At 42.1% G+C, this 19,374-nt stretch overlaps 1 protein-coding gene across 7 annotated transcripts in view; it reads right to left on the bottom strand.

The window, feature by feature from the left end:
* Positions 1-19,374, bottom strand: part of ARHGAP26 (Rho GTPase activating protein 26) — a 427,146-nt gene that overhangs the window by 85,499 nt on the left and 322,273 nt on the right. For all 7 annotated transcript variants that reach the window (XR_005026783.2, XM_057491033.1, XM_057491032.1 and 4 more), the window contains exon 19: positions 13,532-13,670. Coding sequence is in view for 6 of the 7 variants with exons in the window: in XM_057491033.1 (XP_057347016.1) it covers positions 13,532-13,670 (139 nt within the window). In the remaining variant the exon portion in view is untranslated. The remainder of the gene's footprint in view (positions 1-13,531; positions 13,671-19,374) is intronic.

Raw genomic sequence — 19,374 nt, 5'->3', positions numbered from 1 at the left:
GGTCTAATGTCACAATTATCAAAATTGGAAAAAGAAGAACACATGAGGCCTAAGGTCAGCAGAAGGAGGGACATTATAAAGATCAGAGAAGAAATAAATAAAATTGAGAAGAATAAAACAATAGCAAAAATCAATGAAACCAAGAGCTGGTTCTTCGAGAAAATAAACAAAATAGATAAGCCTCTAGCCAGACTTATTAAGAGGAAAAGAGAGTCAACACAAATCAACAGTATCAGAAACGAGAAAGGAAAAATCACGACGGACGCCACAGAAATACAAAGAATTATTAGAGAATACTATGAAAACCTATATGCTAACAAGCTGGGAAACCTAGGAGAAATGGACAACTTCCTAGAAAAATACAACCTTCCAAGACTGACCCAGAAAGAAACAGAAAATCTAAACAGACCAATTACCAGCAACGAAATTGAAGCGGTAATCAAAAAACTACCAAAGAACAAAACCCCCAGGCCAGATGGATTTAACTCGGAATTTTATCAGACATACAGGGAAGACATAATACCCATTCTCCTTAAAGTTTTCCAAAAAATAGAGGAGGAGGGGATACTCCCAAACTCATTCTATGAAGCTAACATCACCCTAATACCAAAACCAGGCAAAGACCCCACCAAAAAAGAAAACTACAGACCAATATCCCTGATGAACGTAGATGCAAAAATACTCAACAAAATATTAGCAAACCGAATTCAAAAATACATCAAAAGGATCATACACCATGACCAAGTGGGGATTCATCCCAGGGATGCAAGGATGGTACAACATTCGAAAGTCCATCAACATCATCCACCACATCAACAAGAAGAAAGACAAAAACCACATGATCATCTCCATAGATGCTGAAAAAGCATTTGACAAACTTCAACATCCATTCATGATAAAAACTCTCAGCAAAATGGGAATAGAGGGCAAGTACCTCAACATAATAAAGGCCATCTATGATAAAACCACAGCCAACATTATATTGAACAGCGAGAAGCTGAAAGCATTTCCTCTGAGATCGGGAACTAGACAGGGATGCCCGCTCTCCCCACTGTTATTTAACACAGTACTGGAGGTCCTAGCCATGGCAATCAGACAAAACAAAGAAATACAAGGAATCCAGATTGGTAAAGAAGAAGTTAAACTGTCACTATTTGCAGATGACATGATACTGTACATAAAAAACCCTAAAGACTCCACCCCAAAACTACCAGAACTGATATCGGAATACAGCAAAGTTGCAGGATACAAAATCAACACACAGAAATCTGTGGCTTTCCTATACACTAACAATGAACCAACAGAAAGAGAAATCAGGAAAACAACTCCATTCACAATTGCATCAAAAAAAATAAAATACCTAGGAACAAACCTAACCAAAAAAGTGAAAGACTTATACTCTGAAAACTACAAGTCACTCTTAAGAGAAATTAAAGGGGACACTAACAGATGGAAACTCATCCCATGCTCGTGGCTAGGAAGAATTAATATTGTCAAAATGGCCATCCTGCCCAAAGCAATATACAGATTTGATGCAATCCCTATGAAACTACCAGCAACATTCTTCAATGAACTGGAACAAATAATTCAAAAATTCATATGGAAACACCAAAGACCCCGAATAGCCAAAGCAATCCTGAGAAAGAAGAATAAAGTAGGGGGGATCTCACTCCCCAACTTCAAGCTCTACTATAAAGCCATAGTAATCAAGACAATTTGGTACTGGCACAAGAGCAGAGCCACAGACCAATGGAACAGACTAGAGAATCCAGACATTAACCCAGACATATATGGTCAATTAATATTTGATAAAGGAGCCATGGACATACAATGGCGAAATGACAGTCTCTTCAACAGATGGTGCTGGCAAAACTGGACAGCTACATGTAGGAGAATGAAACTGGACCATTTTCTAACCCCATACACAAATGTAAACTCAAAATGGATCAAAGACCTGAATGTAAGTCATGAAACCATTAAACACTTGGAAGAAAACATAGGCAAAAACCTCTTAGACATAAACATGAGTGACCTCTTCTTGAACATATCTCCCCAGGCAAGGAAAACAACAGCAAAAATGAATAAGTGGGACTAAGCTGAAAAGCTTCTGTACAGCAAAAGACACCATCAATAGAAGAAAAAGGATCCCTACAGTATGGGAGAATATATTTGAAAATGACACATCCGATAAAGGCTTGACGTCCAGAATATATAAAGAGCTCACACACCTCAACAAACAAAAAACAAATAACCCAATTAAAAAATGGGCAGAGGAACTGAACAGTTCTCCAAAAAAGAAATACAGATGGCCAACAGACACATGAAAAGATGCTCCACATCGCTAATTATCAGAGAAATGCAAATTAAAACTACAATGAGGTATCACCTCACACCAGTAAGGATGGCTGCCATCCAAAAGACAGAGAACAACAAATGTTGGCGAGGCTGTGGAGAAAGGGGAACCCTCCTACACTGCTGGTGGGAATGTAAGTTAGTTCAATCATTGTGGAAAGCAGTATGGAGGTACATCAAAATGCTCAAAACAGACCTACCATTTGACCCAGGAATTGCACTCCTAGTAATTTACCCTAAGAATGCAGCAATCAAGTATGAGAAAGATCAGTGCACCCCTATGTTTATCGCAGCACTATTTACAATAGCCAAGAATTGGAAGCAACCTAAATGTCCATCGATAGATGAATGGATAAAGAAGGTGTGGTACATATACACAAGGGAACACTACTCAGCCATAAGAAAAGGGCAAATCCAACCATTTGCAGCAACAAGGATGGAGCTGGAGGGTATTATGCTCAGTGAAACAAGCCAAGCGGAGAAAGAGAAATACCAAATGATTTCACTTATCTGTGGAATATAAGAACAAAGGAAAAATGGAAGGAACAAAACAGCAGCAGAATCACAGAACTCAAGAATGGACTAACAGGTACCAAAGGGAAATGGACTGGGGAGGATGGGCGGGTAGGGAGGGATAAGGGGGGGGAGAAGTAGGGGGGTATTAAGATTAGCATGCATGGGGGGGTAGGAGGAAAGGGAGGGCTGTACAACACAGAGAAGGCAAGTAGTGATTCTACAACATTTTGCTATGCTGATGGACAGTGACTGTAAAGGGGTTTATAGGGGGGACCTGGTATAGGGGAGAGCCTAGTAAACATAATATTCGTCATGTAAGTGTAGATTAGTGATACAAAAAAAAAAAAAAAAAGGGCAGTTCCTGTGTGGTGACCTCCAATGAGTTCTACACAAGAGTATAAAGGGCATATAAAAGTGTAGGCAAAGGGTCTGTTTGTGTTTATACAGAGGATCAAAGCCTAATTGGACTACCCCGAAAATGAACTAAGATACGATATGAAAAAGAACTTCCAACATCAGCACTCTCTGGAAGACTCATGCCAGAAGATGATCATCATAAAACCCCAACAAAGATCCATGCACTGCTACAGCTGTAGATGCACTCATCCCACCAGTTCCTGGACTTGCCATGGGAATGAGGAAGGAGATATCTAAGCTGGCCTGTGCATACAGTAAAACAACAAATTTGACTGGATCTATACTGTTGGAACTCAACCAAGAATTAGGAGAAGTGCAAATTGTAGCGCTCCAAAATCTTACAACTACAGACTATTTACTGTTAAAAGAACATATGGGATGTGAACAGTGCCCAGGAATGGGTTGTTTTAATTTGTCTGATTTTTCTCAAACTATTCAAATTCAGTTAGATAATAACCATCATATCATTGATAAGTTTTCACAAATGCCTAGGGTGCCTAACTGGTTTTCTTGGTTTCACTGGAGATGGCTGGTAATTACAGGTATGCTTTGGTTATGTAACTATACTCCTATTATGTTAATGTGTGTGCGCAATTTAAGTAGTAGCTTAAAATATATACATGCTGAAGTTACTCTACAAGAAGATATCTCAAAGAAATAATCAATCTTCCCATGTTTTCTCCCGCCTGCTACTTCTATAGCTTTTCTTCTTCCTTCCTAATTACAACGAATTCTTAAATAGAATTCGTGCCTCATATCAAATTTACCGAGTATCATAACTCCTCCAAGTGGTAAAGATACCTCAAGACAAATGCTGGGCATAGAAGCCACAGGGCATAAATATGCAAAGAAATAAAAAGCTAACCATTTCAAACAATAAGGCTTCTCTCTCACTTACCAACTTAACATTTCCCTGTGTGGCCCCGGAAGATGACTGGTTAGCCAGAGACGGGTAAGATTCCTCAAGGGAGGAACAACCTAAGACAGGCACAGTCGCTGGGGGGTCATCAGGTGAGAAATTGGGGATCAACAGAGGTGAGGCTTAGAACCTCACCCCCCCTGTTCTGAGAGAAATCTTCTGCATATGTGGATGTTTTATTGCCCTTGTCTAGCTTGGATTAACACATAGTCTACAGGCACACACCTGATCATATACATTTGCTCTCTTACAACACTAAACTATGTTTTCTACCTTTATGTTGTATCTACATACCACTTCAGCATCTTACTAAAAATAATAAAGAGAGAAATGTGGTATCCACATATAAATCAAGTATAAAAATCAAATGTGTATTCATATTTGAACTGACTGTTTATAGTTCATAATGCATGAGCAAAACCAAAAGTTTCTGTGATGACTGCCCTTGTACTGTTCACCATGTAACTTATTCACTATGTAAGAATTTGTTCTCCATGTAAGAACTTGTTCGTTATGCTTCAGAAGATTGGAGACTGACGAAAATTAGGCTTGGGGTGGATTAATGATTGTGCATTGAGCATTGACTCCCCTATACAGAATTTTATTGTTGTTAACAACCATTTGATCAATAAAAATGAGAGATGCCCTAACAACAACAACCAAGAAAAAGTACACACTTCCAATTGTAAAATAAATAAGCAACCGGGATGTAATGTATAGCATAAGGAATATAGTCAAAATATTGTAACAACTTGGTATGGTGATAGCTGGTACTTAGAATTATCATGTATATAAATGTTGAATCACTGTGTTGTACACCTGAAACTAATGTAATGTAATACTGTGTGTCAACTACCCTGCAATAAAAAATAATTATCTAAAAAATAAAAAAATAAAAAAAATAAAAAAAAAAAAATAAAAAAAAAACTGTATCCTTAGATTTAGTCCCTTATCAGATATATTTTGCAAATATTTTCTCTGTGTCTGTGGCTTGCCTATTACCTTTTCTAATAAAGTCTTTTGATGAAAAAAAAAAAAAAAAAAAAAAAAAAAAAAAAGAACATAAGGGATGTGAACAGTCCCCAGGAATGGGTTGTTTTAATTTGTCTGATTTCTCTCAGACTGTTCAAGTTCAGTTGGACAATATCCACCATATCATAGATAAGTTTTCACAAATGCCTAAGGTGCCTAACTGGTTTTCTTGGTTTCACTGGAGATGGCTGGTAATTACAGGTATGCTTTGGTTATGTAACTATACTCCTATTATGTTAATGTGTGTGCGCAATTTAAGTAGTAGCTTAAAACCTATACATGCTGAAGTTACTCTACAAGAAGATATGTCAAAGAAATAATCAGTCTTTCCATGTTTTCTGCCGCCTGCTACTTCTATAGCTTTTCTTCTTCCTTCCTAATTACAACCCTTAAATAGAATTCGTGCCTCATATCAAATTTACTGAGTATCATAATTCTTCCAAGTGGTAAAGATACCTCAAGACAAATGCTGGGCATAGAAGCTACAGCGCATAAATATGCAAAGAAATAAAAAGCTAACCATTTCAAACAATAAGGCTTCTCTCTCACTTACCAACTTTACATTTCCCTGTATGGCCCCGGAAGATGACTGGTTAGCCAGAGACGGGTAAGATTCCTCAAGGGAGGAACAACCTAAGACAGGCACAGTCGCAGGGGGGCCATCAGGTGAGAAATTGGGGATCAACAGAGGTGAGGCTTAGAACCTCACCCCCCCTCTGTTCTGAGAGAAATCTTCTGCATACGTGGATGCTTTATTGCCCTTGTCTAGCTTGGATTAACACATAGTCTACAGGCACACACCTGATCATCTACATTTGCTCTCTTACAACACTAAACTATGTTTTCTACCTTTATCTTGTATCTACCTACCACTTCAGCATTTTATTAAAAATAATAATAATGAGAGAAATGTGGTATCCACATATAAATCAAGTATAAAAATCAAATGAGTATTCATATTTGAACTGACTGTTTATAGTTCATAATGCATGAGCAAAACCGAAGGTTTCTGTGATGGCTGCCCTTTTACTGTTCACCATATAAGAACTTATTCACTATGTAAGAATTTGTTCTCCATGTAAGAACTTGTTTGTTATGCCTCAGAAGATTGGAGACTGACGAAAATTAGGCTTGGGGTGGATTAATGATTGTGCATTGATCATTGACTCCCCTATACAGAATTTTATTGTTGTTAACAACCATTTGATCAATAAATATGAGAGATGCCCTCACAAAAAAAAAAAAAATGTACACACTTCCAATGGTAAAATATAAGTAACCGAGATGTAATGAATATAGTCAAGATATTGTAACAGCTTGGTATGGTGATAGCTGGTACCTAGAATTGCCATGTATATAAATGTTGAATCACTATGTTGTACACCTGAAACTAATGTAATGTAATACTGTGTGTCAACTACCCTTCAATAAAAAATAATTATCTACAAAAAAAAAACCAAAAACCTCACAATATTATCTTAATTACTTTCTTATACCTAAAGTGAATTTACTACACTTTTACTTCAGTTTAAGTTAATTAAAATTTACATCACTTAGTCGAGAGAAATTGTCAAACATGGCACTCTCTTAACTGAAAGTGAAAAAAGCAATTAATTATATTTTTATAAGTATCATTGATGAGTTCAACTTGTATTAAAGCCAATTTCCTTTTTCCTCAGGCTCCAATAGGGCTCAGCTTGGCCCTGGATGGAGATCTGGATGAAGAACCTAAAGAGAATGGCTTGGGGAATAAGAGAAAGGGAGAAGGGTTAGAAGAATTGGAGGGGTAGGTGATAATAGTATTTATTATTTTTCTAGTTATTCAAATATCATAAGTTCAATGTACAAAATATAGAAAGCACAGAAAATCACAAAGAAAATAAGCTACCTATAATTTTAACACCTAGAGATAAACCCTATTACTATTTTGATATATTACTTTTCATGCATATATAATTCATATGAACATGTGTTTTGTCAATTCTAAGATGCAGATTTTTTCACTTTTTAACATTTCTGAAATGTATCTTAAATTGATGGTGTTATAATTTAATTAGCAATGTTTCATTTACTGGTATGTAAAAAATAATGATTTGTCTTACAATCTTTGTTAGGTGACTATATATAGTCATGAAATTATATACAGAGATAGATGAAATTACATATTTATATAATTTCTATATGGATATTATGAAACTGGGATCATTTAAATATAATGTTTTATGAAAAAACAAAAACAAAAAAAACCACAATGTGGTCTGACTTCAGGGCCCCTGTTTTCAACCACCTTGCCAGGGTGCCCTGAACCCCATCAGAAAGTGAAAGAGATGTTCTGGTAATAAGAAAAGACAAGCAACCTTGTCTGCCCATCCCCTCCCCCAAGCCAGTGCTTCTCTAACTTTAGCTGGCACCAGCATCGCCAGGGAACTTTTAAAAATACAGATGTCTGGGGTTCCAGCCAAGACCTCCTGACTCCGGAGGTGCCAGAGAGGAGACGAGGCATCTGTACTTTAAAAAAATTCCTTACGTGATCCTAATGCACGCCAAGGTCAGGAACCACTGTTCCCAGGACACATTTCAACACCTTGGTATAAGTACTAAAGATTTGGGACAAAGCAGTAAGTGATCAACGTCACCTTGCAAACTCTTAGAAGATATCTAGAACTTACAAAGACCTGATTGCTGGTTCCCTCTAATCCTTCTGGCTCTACCTTCTACAGTTGTTCAGACAAAGTACAGCTTGTGTGTCAGTACCTTTCACCAAGATATACCAGCCCAATCTGCTGTCCGATGAATCTGTGTGGAAATTGGGAGATTAAACAGTAACCTCCTTTGCTACCATTCATCTGGCAGCATAGTTGAAAAACCTCGTTCCGTCTGCTCTGAGGTGACCACAAATGAAAGTGCCTGCCTTAGCCCAGTGTATTGAAGCTATGGCTGAATGCATCCTGCTCTCTGCACACTTGGTGCCGGTCTGGGGCCGCTGCTGCCTGCCAGTAGGCATACTGAGGAACCCATTCAGGACGGTTCGGCTGCCCCCACGACGGCACTGCACGCAGGGACACATGGCTCATATTGCTTCTGTAACTCAGCCGAGCAAGGTTTCCATTTCTGTGGCTCAAGAACTGACAGAGGCACCCTTTGGGGAACAATATTACAAGGGGAAGGGAGATCACTTTGGTGTGGATCCCTCTGCCATTTGCCAGTTGTGTGACTACTCAACCTCTTCAGCCTCAATTTACTTGTCTGTAAAATGTGGATAACAAGACCTACCTTTAGGGTGATGATCAATTGTGAGGATAAGCTGAGCCCACTAACGCACTTAGCAGGCTGACTGGCACATTAACTGAACTATCATCATTTAATTTTTATTGTTGTTATCGAAGGAGGTTCAAATCTAGCTTGGCCTCAAGGTTCCTTGTGAAACACATCCATTTATCCTTGCATACCAGTCCCCCAGCTCTTTATAGGCAGATCTCTAGCTTAGTGAAAATTTAAACTCCAGGTTTGAAAGTGGAATGAGAAATATTTACCCTTGGAAATAAGGTTGGGTTTGCACGCCTGGTCACAAAAGCACACACAACCACACCTCCTATAGACCCACCCCACAAGCTGAAACTGGAAGACAGGGCAATGACTGGCTAATAGTGTAGCTCTGAGGTCAGAACGACAGGGCTCAAGTCTACTGCTTTGTTGCTGTGTGACTGTATGTTCATTATTTAATATAAATTTTATTTTCCTCCAAGTGCAAAATAGGGACAGTACCTGTGTCATATAATTGTACAGATTAAATGAGATTTTGCTATGCAGGTGCTTAGCATGAGAAATCCCTTGATAAATTATGGAGTCATATATATTAAATGTATATATACAGAAAATGGGAAAATGTTTTCCAAGTTCAATTTGGGAACATATCTTTCCACAGTCCTCAGTTCTAAGACAAGAGCTCTCCTCTGCTACTTACAGAAAGGCCCTTTTACGTTCCTTCTGCAAAGTATCACAGACCACCCCTTCTGTCCTTTGGGTCAGACTGTGACTCGCATTTCCTTTAGCATCTTTGTCAAAAGTCCCCCTTTCAGAAAACACTTCTTGGTCAGCTCCAGAAAATGTGATATCTAGCCTCTTCCTCACTAAAATATTCAGGAGTTTCCAAATGATTTGCATTTGTTGCTATGATGTGCTACCTTATAACTGACCAAAGTCCCTGCTGAGCAGAGCATGAGACAGCATCCAGCTGTCATTCTGGGAAAAGACCGCTGTCATCAAGAAGACAGCTTCACCTTTAGGGAAAAGGAAAAAGTGCCCTGAAGAAGAGCCCACTACTACCCACAGATTACAGCTGAGAGTCTTACGGAGACGACTGGGTGCACGACTGGTCTGCTTACCCGGAAGGACAAGCTCCTGGAAAACAAGATGCACAGCTAGTATGTCTGAGAATCCCAGGAGCCTGGAGGGCAGGTACAAAGATGAAGGACTGAGCCTACGAACACCTGGGGTGACTCTCAGGGGCTTCCTCTCCAGGAAGGGGGAAGCAAGTGATAATCTGAGCCAAGAATGTCGGCAGTGAGTCACATCTAAGAGAAAAGAATGGGCCCCGTCTTCTGCACAGCGCAGGGCACCGCAGGGGGTGGACAGAAATGTGTGTTGACCATAAACAAGTGGGATCTCCCGAGGGAAGCTCCCAAGCAAGCTACTCTGAGGGATTCAGGCCCGCTCAGCATCTCAGCACGGACTGAAGTGAATCCCGAGGAGAGCAATAACCAAAGGAATACAGAGAAGACACTAAATTGTAAATACATCACTGAGGAGAAAGAGCATAATTCAACTATTTTAAAAGAGATCAAGCAGACAGATAGAAGAGGAAATGAGGTTATGAATAACATCATATGCTGAGTTTGAAGGTGGAAGAGAGGTTTGTGAAGATGTACTTGTATGTCCACACAAGCACGATCCCTCTAACAAGATACTTGCTCTACGGCAAGAACTTGAAGAAAGGTAAGGTCGCATCAAACCTGGACAGGTGCCCCAATGAACCCGAAGCACACAGCATGAAATGGACAGATGAATGGGGCACGTCCACAGCAAATGAACAGCCAGCTGACAATATCTGAGCCTAATTCTAGTCCAGCAGACAATAGATACTTGAGTTGATATATTTATATTAAGAGGAAGGATCTGAGTCAATCAAAAACTTGGAGCAAGGTCTGTGGTGCATCAAACCATGGCACGCATTCCACAGGTGAGACACAGATGATTCTAAGGTCAGATGCAGATGAACATCCTCTGTTTTAGTGGTTACATATTTATTTTAATGTATATTAGAAAATAATAACACAGTGAGACCACCAAACTTACACTTTTAGAGATGGTACAGAAAGGATGAGATCAATTAAAGAAGTGAGTTGCTTTAAAATTGATTGAAGAAATGCATTAAACAAACAGTGCCTGGGTGACAGGACTGTGGCCCAAGAGTTAATGAAGGTTTATGCAAATGCTCATTTAGGCACTACTGCGCTTAGCCAGGTGTGGAAGAGGCCTTAAACCAACAAACATTATATGGAAATACCTGATTTTTTTTCCCACAAGTTACTTGTAGAGTCTCTCTCCCTTACATTAATTCTGAAGCATGAACTCGGCAAAGTGCACTGATAAAGTGGTCTTCTCTGTCCACAGGGCAGAGAGGAGGGTAAGGAATGTGAAGGCCTGTCTAACAGTGATGGGCGGCTGGATCATACCTCACGAGGGGCAGGTGTGGGCAGAACCTTTCAGTTCCTGTCCAGTCTTCCTCACAGCATCAACTCACCCACCCCTCCCATGGTGCTTCCTAAGCCAGCTTGGAAATCAGTCAAGTTTCCCACAAAATAAGAGAGGTTTCCAAAACAAACTATACAAAAGTATATTTATATACACACACACACCTATATACTTTCAGTGAAAATGTTTCTTCTCTCAGAAAGGGAGGAAAGCTAGGCACCCCACAAATACCTGAGCACATGGAGATTCCAGTCCCGTCTCCAGGGAGCATTTCCTAACATTCCGAGGGAAGTATACCGCTTCCCTGTCTCTTCATCTCCGTGCTTCGGTCCACATCTGCAGACAGGGACATGGCAGCTTGCCCTGCAGCTCAGACAGTCTGCTTCCACACATCCTTACCTTTCATCCTCTGCCTCGTGTGATAAAATTAATCTTGGGCAAAGATCTAAGTGATTTTCAACTCCTCTCCGCCTTCTTTCCTACATGCTCCCCAAGTGCGCTTTAAGACCTGGTCCAAAGCTGCTTCTGCCAATCTAACCACAGACTCGGCACCGTTTTCAAATCGGAGCAATTGACCAGCACCATCTGATCTGTCCTGATCCGCACTGTGCGTCACTTAGAACAAAACATCAGGTGGCCGTGGCCCCCCTGGGAACCCGAGAAGCACGGATGTGGGTGGGGCCAAGCCTGTTCCAAGTGCTCCCTGGCACATTCAGAGGGGCCCAGGCCACCACGCAGACCACAGTGAGAGTGACCCAAGCCATATAGGTAAGAGAAACACGGCTGTTGTTTGAAGGGAAGCCAATCCCAGTACAGGGTCAAAGCTCTAAAATTGGTACATATCCATTGACCTAGAAATTCTTCCAAGAATTTATCTTAAGGAAATGACTGTAAATGTGAACAGATTTAGCAGCAAGGATGATAACAGTAGCTCTACTCATAAAATCAAACTACCCAAAAGCAACCCAAATGCTGCTACACACACCAACGTGCAGCTGTATCATGGGACACTATGACATCTTCCAGTGCAGAGGTGTTCTGGTGGCGGGAAGATTTGTTTTCAGGAGTAATGATAAGAAGGCAGTTAATTTTGAGATGCACGGGAATAAAAAATTTTTTTAATAACAAAGAGAGAGAAAGGTGCCAATCCAGATGGGAAGTCTCTCTTCTCTTAAAGGCAAAGTGGATCATTATTGTGAATTGTATCTTTAGTGAACCTCATAGAGTTATTATCATTATTATTAGTAGTAGTAATTAACAGCAATAACTAAGCCCCATCCCCTGCACTTACTGCACACTCACCCTGCACCAGCACCTTCTGGAGTGCCTTAATCATCACAATAACCCTACAGGCAGAAATCGCCATCTCTGTTTTCCAGAAGAGGAGACGGCGGCCCTGAGACAGTGAATAACCCGCTCACATTACACAGCCGGGCGGCAGCAGCCATGGAGCTCTCCCCCAGGCGGGCAGGGGCCAGGGTGTGCCTCCAGCCGCCACGGCCCGCCGCTTCTCCGAGTGGCCACGCGTCTGTGAGCGCAGTCACCGCGCTGCTCCCCGTGACTGCCCACTCGCCTGCTTCCCTTCCTCAACTATGAGCTCCTTGAGGACTAGGGGCCATCTTTGCATTCCCAGTCCCCGGCAGGCACTGTTGAAATGTCAGCTGTGTGCAACTTGGTATTTGCATGTGATTAAACAATAACTAATAACAATAGCAGCAGCTTCAGCTCTCGGTCCTTGCCATGTCCAGGCCTGTGCCAGATGCTTAAATAAATTTCATTTATTCCTCACAACTTCCCTATGACACAGACGCTGTCATCCCTACTTTACAGATGAGCAAAGGTGAAGGGCTTGCCCGTGTGGTGCCTCTGACACAAGAACACAGGTCTGACTGATTTCAGGCAAAGTTTGAGTGTTCACCTCCTACTTGGCACCACTTAACTCTCTTAGGACAAAAGCTGAAACAAGACTGGCTGTTTTAGGGCCAGGAACCTGATCACTGCAAAGAACTGAGGATCCTGAGATGAAAAAAAAAGAAGCAATTGTGGTAGTGATACTCTGCTATTTGGAATAAAGGGAGGGTATTATTCTCTAATTAATTCATTAACTAATCGCACACATTTATAAAATGTCCACTCCGTGCCAGGTCTTTTGAGGGGTGGAGGAGAATACAGGCAAAACCAGGCCCTGCCCTCCCAGAGCCACATTCTAATGGAGAACGTGACTCACACTAATAAGCATTTAATTACAGACTGTTAGCGGTTCTACGGGAGCCGCTAACAAGAGTGGCCAAAGAAGGATGTCTGCGCTGAGCTCCTATCCTGCAGCAGGAGGAAGAGAGGCCCAGCCGGCTGCCTGCGGGAGATCTGGAAAGGGAATCCGCACGCCATGCGGCCCTTGCCTTTCACGCTCAGCAGTGCTGCTTCCCGGCCGGGCCACTCAGCCGCGGAGGCCGGGAGGGCCCCATGATACACTGTCCTTAGGCACACGAAAGGCAGGAGAATGCAGAGGCCCAGGCTTGTGCCCGGAGCAGCGGGACTCACGTTTCTCTGTTGACTGCATGGCGTGGAAGAGCGTCAGGGGCCTCTCGCTGCAGGACGGGGGCTTGGAGTCACTGCTCTTCTTCCGAGCCAGGTGCAGCTGGGCATTGGTGAGAGGCATATCGGGCACGGTGTTAAATATCTGCAAGTCAAGTTTCAGAAGGTTACATGTTACTGCGAACTGGGGAGAAAGCACAGGCCCAAACCAGTACAACTGAAAGCTTGGTGGTGTCTAAGAACCAGCAGAAAAGAGACCGGAAAAGACCTCTGGCATTTGCATAGGACTTTAGCTTAAACATCTCTAGGAACTGGTACTAAGCATTTTCTTCAGGTAGGCATTCTCTTTCATTTCTAGCCCCTTCTGCGGCCATCCCCACTGATCCTGTTCTCTCCAGGGGAAATGGAAAGCAGCTGCATTAAAAAAGCCATTGGTCTGTTAACAGGATTTTGAGGGGTTTTTGACCATTTTTGTACAGAACCCCTTTACTTTCCCTTATTGGTCCCATTGCTCACTTCTAATGATTGCTTCACAACTTTCTCAGAAGGTGAAACATGCATTTAAATAACCTTCCAAAAAGAAGCCCAGAGCAGGTCTCAACTGTCCTCTGAAGGAGCATCCTTCCTGGTTCAGCAGCTCTGTGCTTCCTTGACGCTGAGCATTCTTGTTCTTATTTAAGGGTGATAAAAGGGACATAACTACAATCAGGAGAATGTAGAAAGCATCAAGAAGAAAGCAGAAAAGCTCCCTAATTTCCCACTTAAGAGATAACTGTTAACATTTGAATTTTATTTTCTTATGAACTTTTTGCTTTTAAACTTTTAAGAAAGGAAACAAAAGTCCATAGTAAAAAGTGAGAAGAAAATGGTAGACAAAAATCATGACAATTCTCATCTTTTTTTTCTAAAGCATTATTATAACAGCTACACTTCCACAGTGCCTCCTATGACTGCAGGAGCCACTGCTCAATGCCGAATCCCTAGGGAGCATGTATTTTACATGTAACTCACTCAGTTCCCAGTGACCTAGAGCCAAAGGTGCAGCCCTCATCATTTATATGAACCGAGGCAGAGGTTAAGCTGCCACAATTAAAGATATAATTACAGATAACAGAGAAACCTGTGTCTAGATTTTCTAGATTTCTTTTTAAATGCATATCGGAATAACACTAATTCATTCAATCAAGAAAGATCTTTTCATCATCGACTTTACAACAGGCACTGTGAGTATTAACAGTGTACGAGACAAGCTCCCTGTGGTTGGAGTTTGCACCCAGCAGATGTGATTTACTGAGTATTTGCCATGCCAGTCAGGCACTGGGTTAAGTGCTTTGTGTGAGTTATCTCATTTTTAATGTTAAAACGCGCTTTTCCATAATTAGAATTATATTTACATAGTTTTTAATCCTACACATTTCATCTAGTATTATATTGTAACATTTCTCCTTTACATTAGAAAAATCTTCCAATGTGAATCTTAATGGTTGCATAACGCCTCCACTACATTAAGGCCTTGAGATTTACTGGCCCGCGCGTCGTGTTTTACTCTGTGGAGCTGGCCTCCTTCTGGGCGGCCCTAGACACCCCAGAGCCTTTCTCATGGCCTCTCTCCTCTGTGTGTGCATTTAAAAGCAGAACCGAGAAGTCGATATATAGGAAGCAAAGTCATGAGAATGATAAGAATTTCAGCCCAAACAGCTGCTCTCCCCGGGCTGGCAGGTCTCTGCGCCCCAGTGATGCCAGCCAGCTGGGTAAATCAGTCTCGCTCCCAAACACAGCTGTCTGAAAACAGCATTATCATATTTTCTCTATGGGGCTAAATTTTCAACAAAATAAACCAAATCACTATGTAGGTGAGTTCAACTGGGGCGAGGGGGTATGGAGAGAAGGGGACTTAGAGCAAAAACTACAGAAATCCCCGGCAGCCCTGGAAACAAGTGCCAGCACCTTGCAGGGAAGAAAAAAGGAACTGTGGGTGTTGCTGAGCTCAAAGACCACAGCCTTGAAGAAGCTTTCTCCCCACTTTACTTTGTTCCCCAAACAATGCTGAGCCAGTCGCTGCTCCCAGGCGACAGGCCAACTGTGCACCACTGTCACCGGCATGGAAGCACTGCTCCGGTACCTGAGCGTCTGCACCTGCCAGGCACGGCGCTGGGCACTCTCCAGGACTCGTCTCTAAGCCACAGGCCGGCTCAGCAGCGGAAGCAGGGTGAGAGCGGCGCTGACCTGCCCACAGTGAAGCGGGAGAGGGGCTGGCCCGGGACCCCAGGCTGCAGTTCCCAGTGTCCGCACTCCCCCCCCCTTCTGCAGCCGTCATTACTCACTTTTCCCAGCCAAGCTTCCCTACAGAAGCCAATGCCCCCAAGCCCACAGGGACGGATTTCAACAAATAATGGTGTCTCTCAGCACCCTTCCGCCTCCGGCCACAAGTGCAGCATGTTCAACAACCCCTTGCTAAAAACACTAGAAAATGGATTCAGACTGAGTGACAGGCCTCCAGTCCCCAACCCCCTGCTCTGTGTCTGGCCTGCAAGTTTTGTCTCTTCTCCTAAAGAGTTACTGAGAAAGATCCTCACCCAACTACAACAAGATGATTCTACACATACACGTTTTCATTTCAAACATCATAAAAAATGTAAGCATCTAACTTTCCTAAAAACTGTAGTAAATGGTAAGTTATGAGGAGGACCAGGAATTTAGACAGATGCATGAAAAATTGTTTCCAAAACAACATTCATACACAGCTGAGCAGGAAGAGACAAGGGAACATATGAGAGAATTTCATTCTGCACACTGGCTGGTTTCTCTGAAAGAGAAGTTCAAATAACATACTAGAATTGGTTCTAGGAGAAGGAGATTTCTGCCACAGGTGAGAGCTACAGTCCCGAAGGCCAGTTCTCGGGGTTTCATTGGGAGCCAGGCCCAGGCTTCTGAAGAGCTCTGTTCTCAGGATCAAATGCAAGGCTGTGCAAGGGAGCAGGCTGAAAATGTAAAGAGCACCGGACGCGGGACTATTGCCTCTTGATTTCATGTGTTCTTCCAAGGTACAAGGGCACCCTTGTAAGTCAGACCAAGTGAGAGCAGATAACACAAATTTTCACTAAGGAGTCTGGAACGTCCTTTCCCAAATTACTGCTGCTCATTTAACTCTGAAACTCGAATACATGCAAGCTGTTTGAAGTGCTTATGTCTGGCCACCTTCTAGCCAGGCTAAGAGTTCGCCTCTGTGCTAAAAGCTCAAGTTGGAACTTGGAAGAGAATGTGAATCATTCACCATTTTGTTGGTTATTTTGATCCTCTGTTATCTGGAAGAGATAATTTCTAGAGAATCAATGAAGTTTCCTTCCTTCTGTCGAGAAGAATCACTGAACGTGGCAGCGGAAGCTCAGATCATCCAAGAGGGTGGACTTGGCGAGCTCCACATGTGACTGGAGCAACGTACTCACTTCACGGAGACCTTCCTAGTTAACACAAAAGGGGGTTTTTATTCTGTGCCCTAAGTGCCCCCTTAATTTTACCCAAACTTACAAAGTATTTCTGACTTAGGAATGCCTTAGAAATAAAAGTTACTGGGAAGACTGTCAGCCTTCTAGAAGCTATTTGGGAATAAGACTGTAATATAAAAATATAACTGAATAACTCTTCCAAGTATTGCCAATTTCAAGCTTCCTGTAAGTGGAATCGGAGGCCCCATGCACACCAAGCCACCGCTTCCCCGTAAGCCGGTGGGAGAGAGCAGCCAGGGGCAGCTTAGCCTCTGCCGTCACACAGGCTCGGGCTGAGTCCTGCCTCTCCGCTCACTCCGTGGGCAACACCAGAGCTGCACTGGCCTCACCACCACTGCCACACCACCACAAAAGATATGAGAGAGGAATCTGCAGTCATCACAGAGGTAGACAGCAAACAGGCTTTGGAGCTAGACGGACTTGGGTTCATCTTGGGCAAGAGCCTTAACCCCTCTGTGCCTGTTTCCCTTATGCAAACGGAGGCCTAATGGCCGCTCTGCAGAGCTACTGAACAGATATGCACATAAAATGCTCAGCACACAAACCTGGCAAAGAGTTGAGCAGGAGGTTGTGGGTAGAGATGACAATAAACATAACCAAAATTTGTCCAGTGCTTATCATGCTGTTATTTACATGGCTGATTTCATTGTTTCACAGCAACTCTATAAGGAGGTACTACTTATCTCATAGGCAAGGTAACTGAGACTCATTCAGATTAACCAATTTGTCCAACGTCACAGATAAGTACAGCTGGGTGGGGACTCAGACACTTTGTCTGGATCTTAACCACTTGAGGTTTTAATACCTATTTTTTTATTATTCTTTTAAAAACACTGAAGTATAATTGATACAGTATCTTATAATATGTTTCAAGTATACAACACAGTGATTTACATGCATTATTAAATCCTCACCCTCACTAGTACAGTTACTGCTGTCAACACAGGAAGATGTTAGAGAATCACTGGCTATATTCTCCATGCTGTACTACCATTCCTGTGAGCAACCTACATTATGATTGAGAATTTTTGTGCCCCTTTATCCCCCTCATCTTCCCAAACCACCCACCCTAATCCCCTCATAACCACGAGTCACTTCTCAGTATTTATGATTCTACTGATGTTTGTTCATTCTGTTTTGCTTTGTATTTACATTCCACAAGTAAGTGAAATCAAATAGAATTTGTCTTTCTCTGCCTGGCTTATTTCACTGAGCATAGTACCCTCTAGATCCATCCATGCTGTCACAAATGGGAGGACTTATTTTTTATGGCTGAATAATAATCCACTGTGTATACGTACATCTTTATCCATTCATTTATTGATGGGCTCTTATATACCTATTATTAATTTGAGAGATGGGAGCAAAATGAAAACATATATTTTAGAGTCTGACAGATCTGATTTTAGTCACTTGCTAGCTCCGTGACTTTGAACAAGTTGTCCAACTCTCTGACTTCAGATGTTTCTTCTGTAAAAACTTCCAGGACTGTGGTGAGGACTGAAGCACCTAATGCAGTTTGACACTCAGTGTTCAAGAGACATCATTGCATTCAATAAAAGGTCTAAGAAGGGGAATAACTGGAGACTCAACAATGAATTATTTGTAGTCAAGACACAAGGATCTAATTTGTAAGTGCAAATTTAATTACTGCTCTTTGGGAAACATGGATCTAAACTGCTTACAGCAATGTCAGAACTTGATGTTCTTTTTTCCTCACAGCTTCTACAAAATTCAAGTATCACTACACCCTGCCCACCTCCAGGCCCATCTTGACATCGTAGACCACTGACACTTGAGGAATTTGTTCTTAGCCATGTCACATACACATTTTTACACTTTTTCCAATCCCATCCATTATATGTTCTGCAATTTACAAGGATTAGGAGCCTCCATGTAACATGTACGGTGTACTCTTTATTATGTGCTGTGATTTTTATAAGAGGAAAATTAGGTCATGATGAAGAGTTCTTGGTCTATAACTGCAAAGTAGCTTTGAGACAATAAATCAATGCCAGAGGACTGGGGATTACAAAGCAAAACAGAAAGCCTTTATGAGAGAAGAGACTGAGCATTTTCCTAAGACAAATATATCAGGGTCCAAGTAATACAGGATAATGACAAGTATGGGCTTGTTTAACCTGAGGCGCGTCTGCTGGGGGGTGTAGGACTAAAGCGACAGAGCCTGGCTCACCCTGCCCACTCTTTCTCATGACAGACTGAGTGGGAGTGCTGAGGGCGTGAGAGGCCACGAACCCGGCCCCTTTCCACTGGAATGGCGGGCCAGTCTAAGCAGTGCTTATTACCCTAACAAATTCAGAGGCTACAGCTAGAGAGGGTTTT

Source organism: Manis pentadactyla, chromosome 13 (genome assembly GCF_030020395.1).
Source record: "Manis pentadactyla isolate mManPen7 chromosome 13, mManPen7.hap1, whole genome shotgun sequence".
Lineage (NCBI taxonomy): Eukaryota > Metazoa > Chordata > Mammalia > Pholidota > Manidae > Manis > Manis pentadactyla.
Note: the sequence above shows the minus strand (reverse complement) of the source record. Positions and strands in the feature narration are given on the sequence as shown.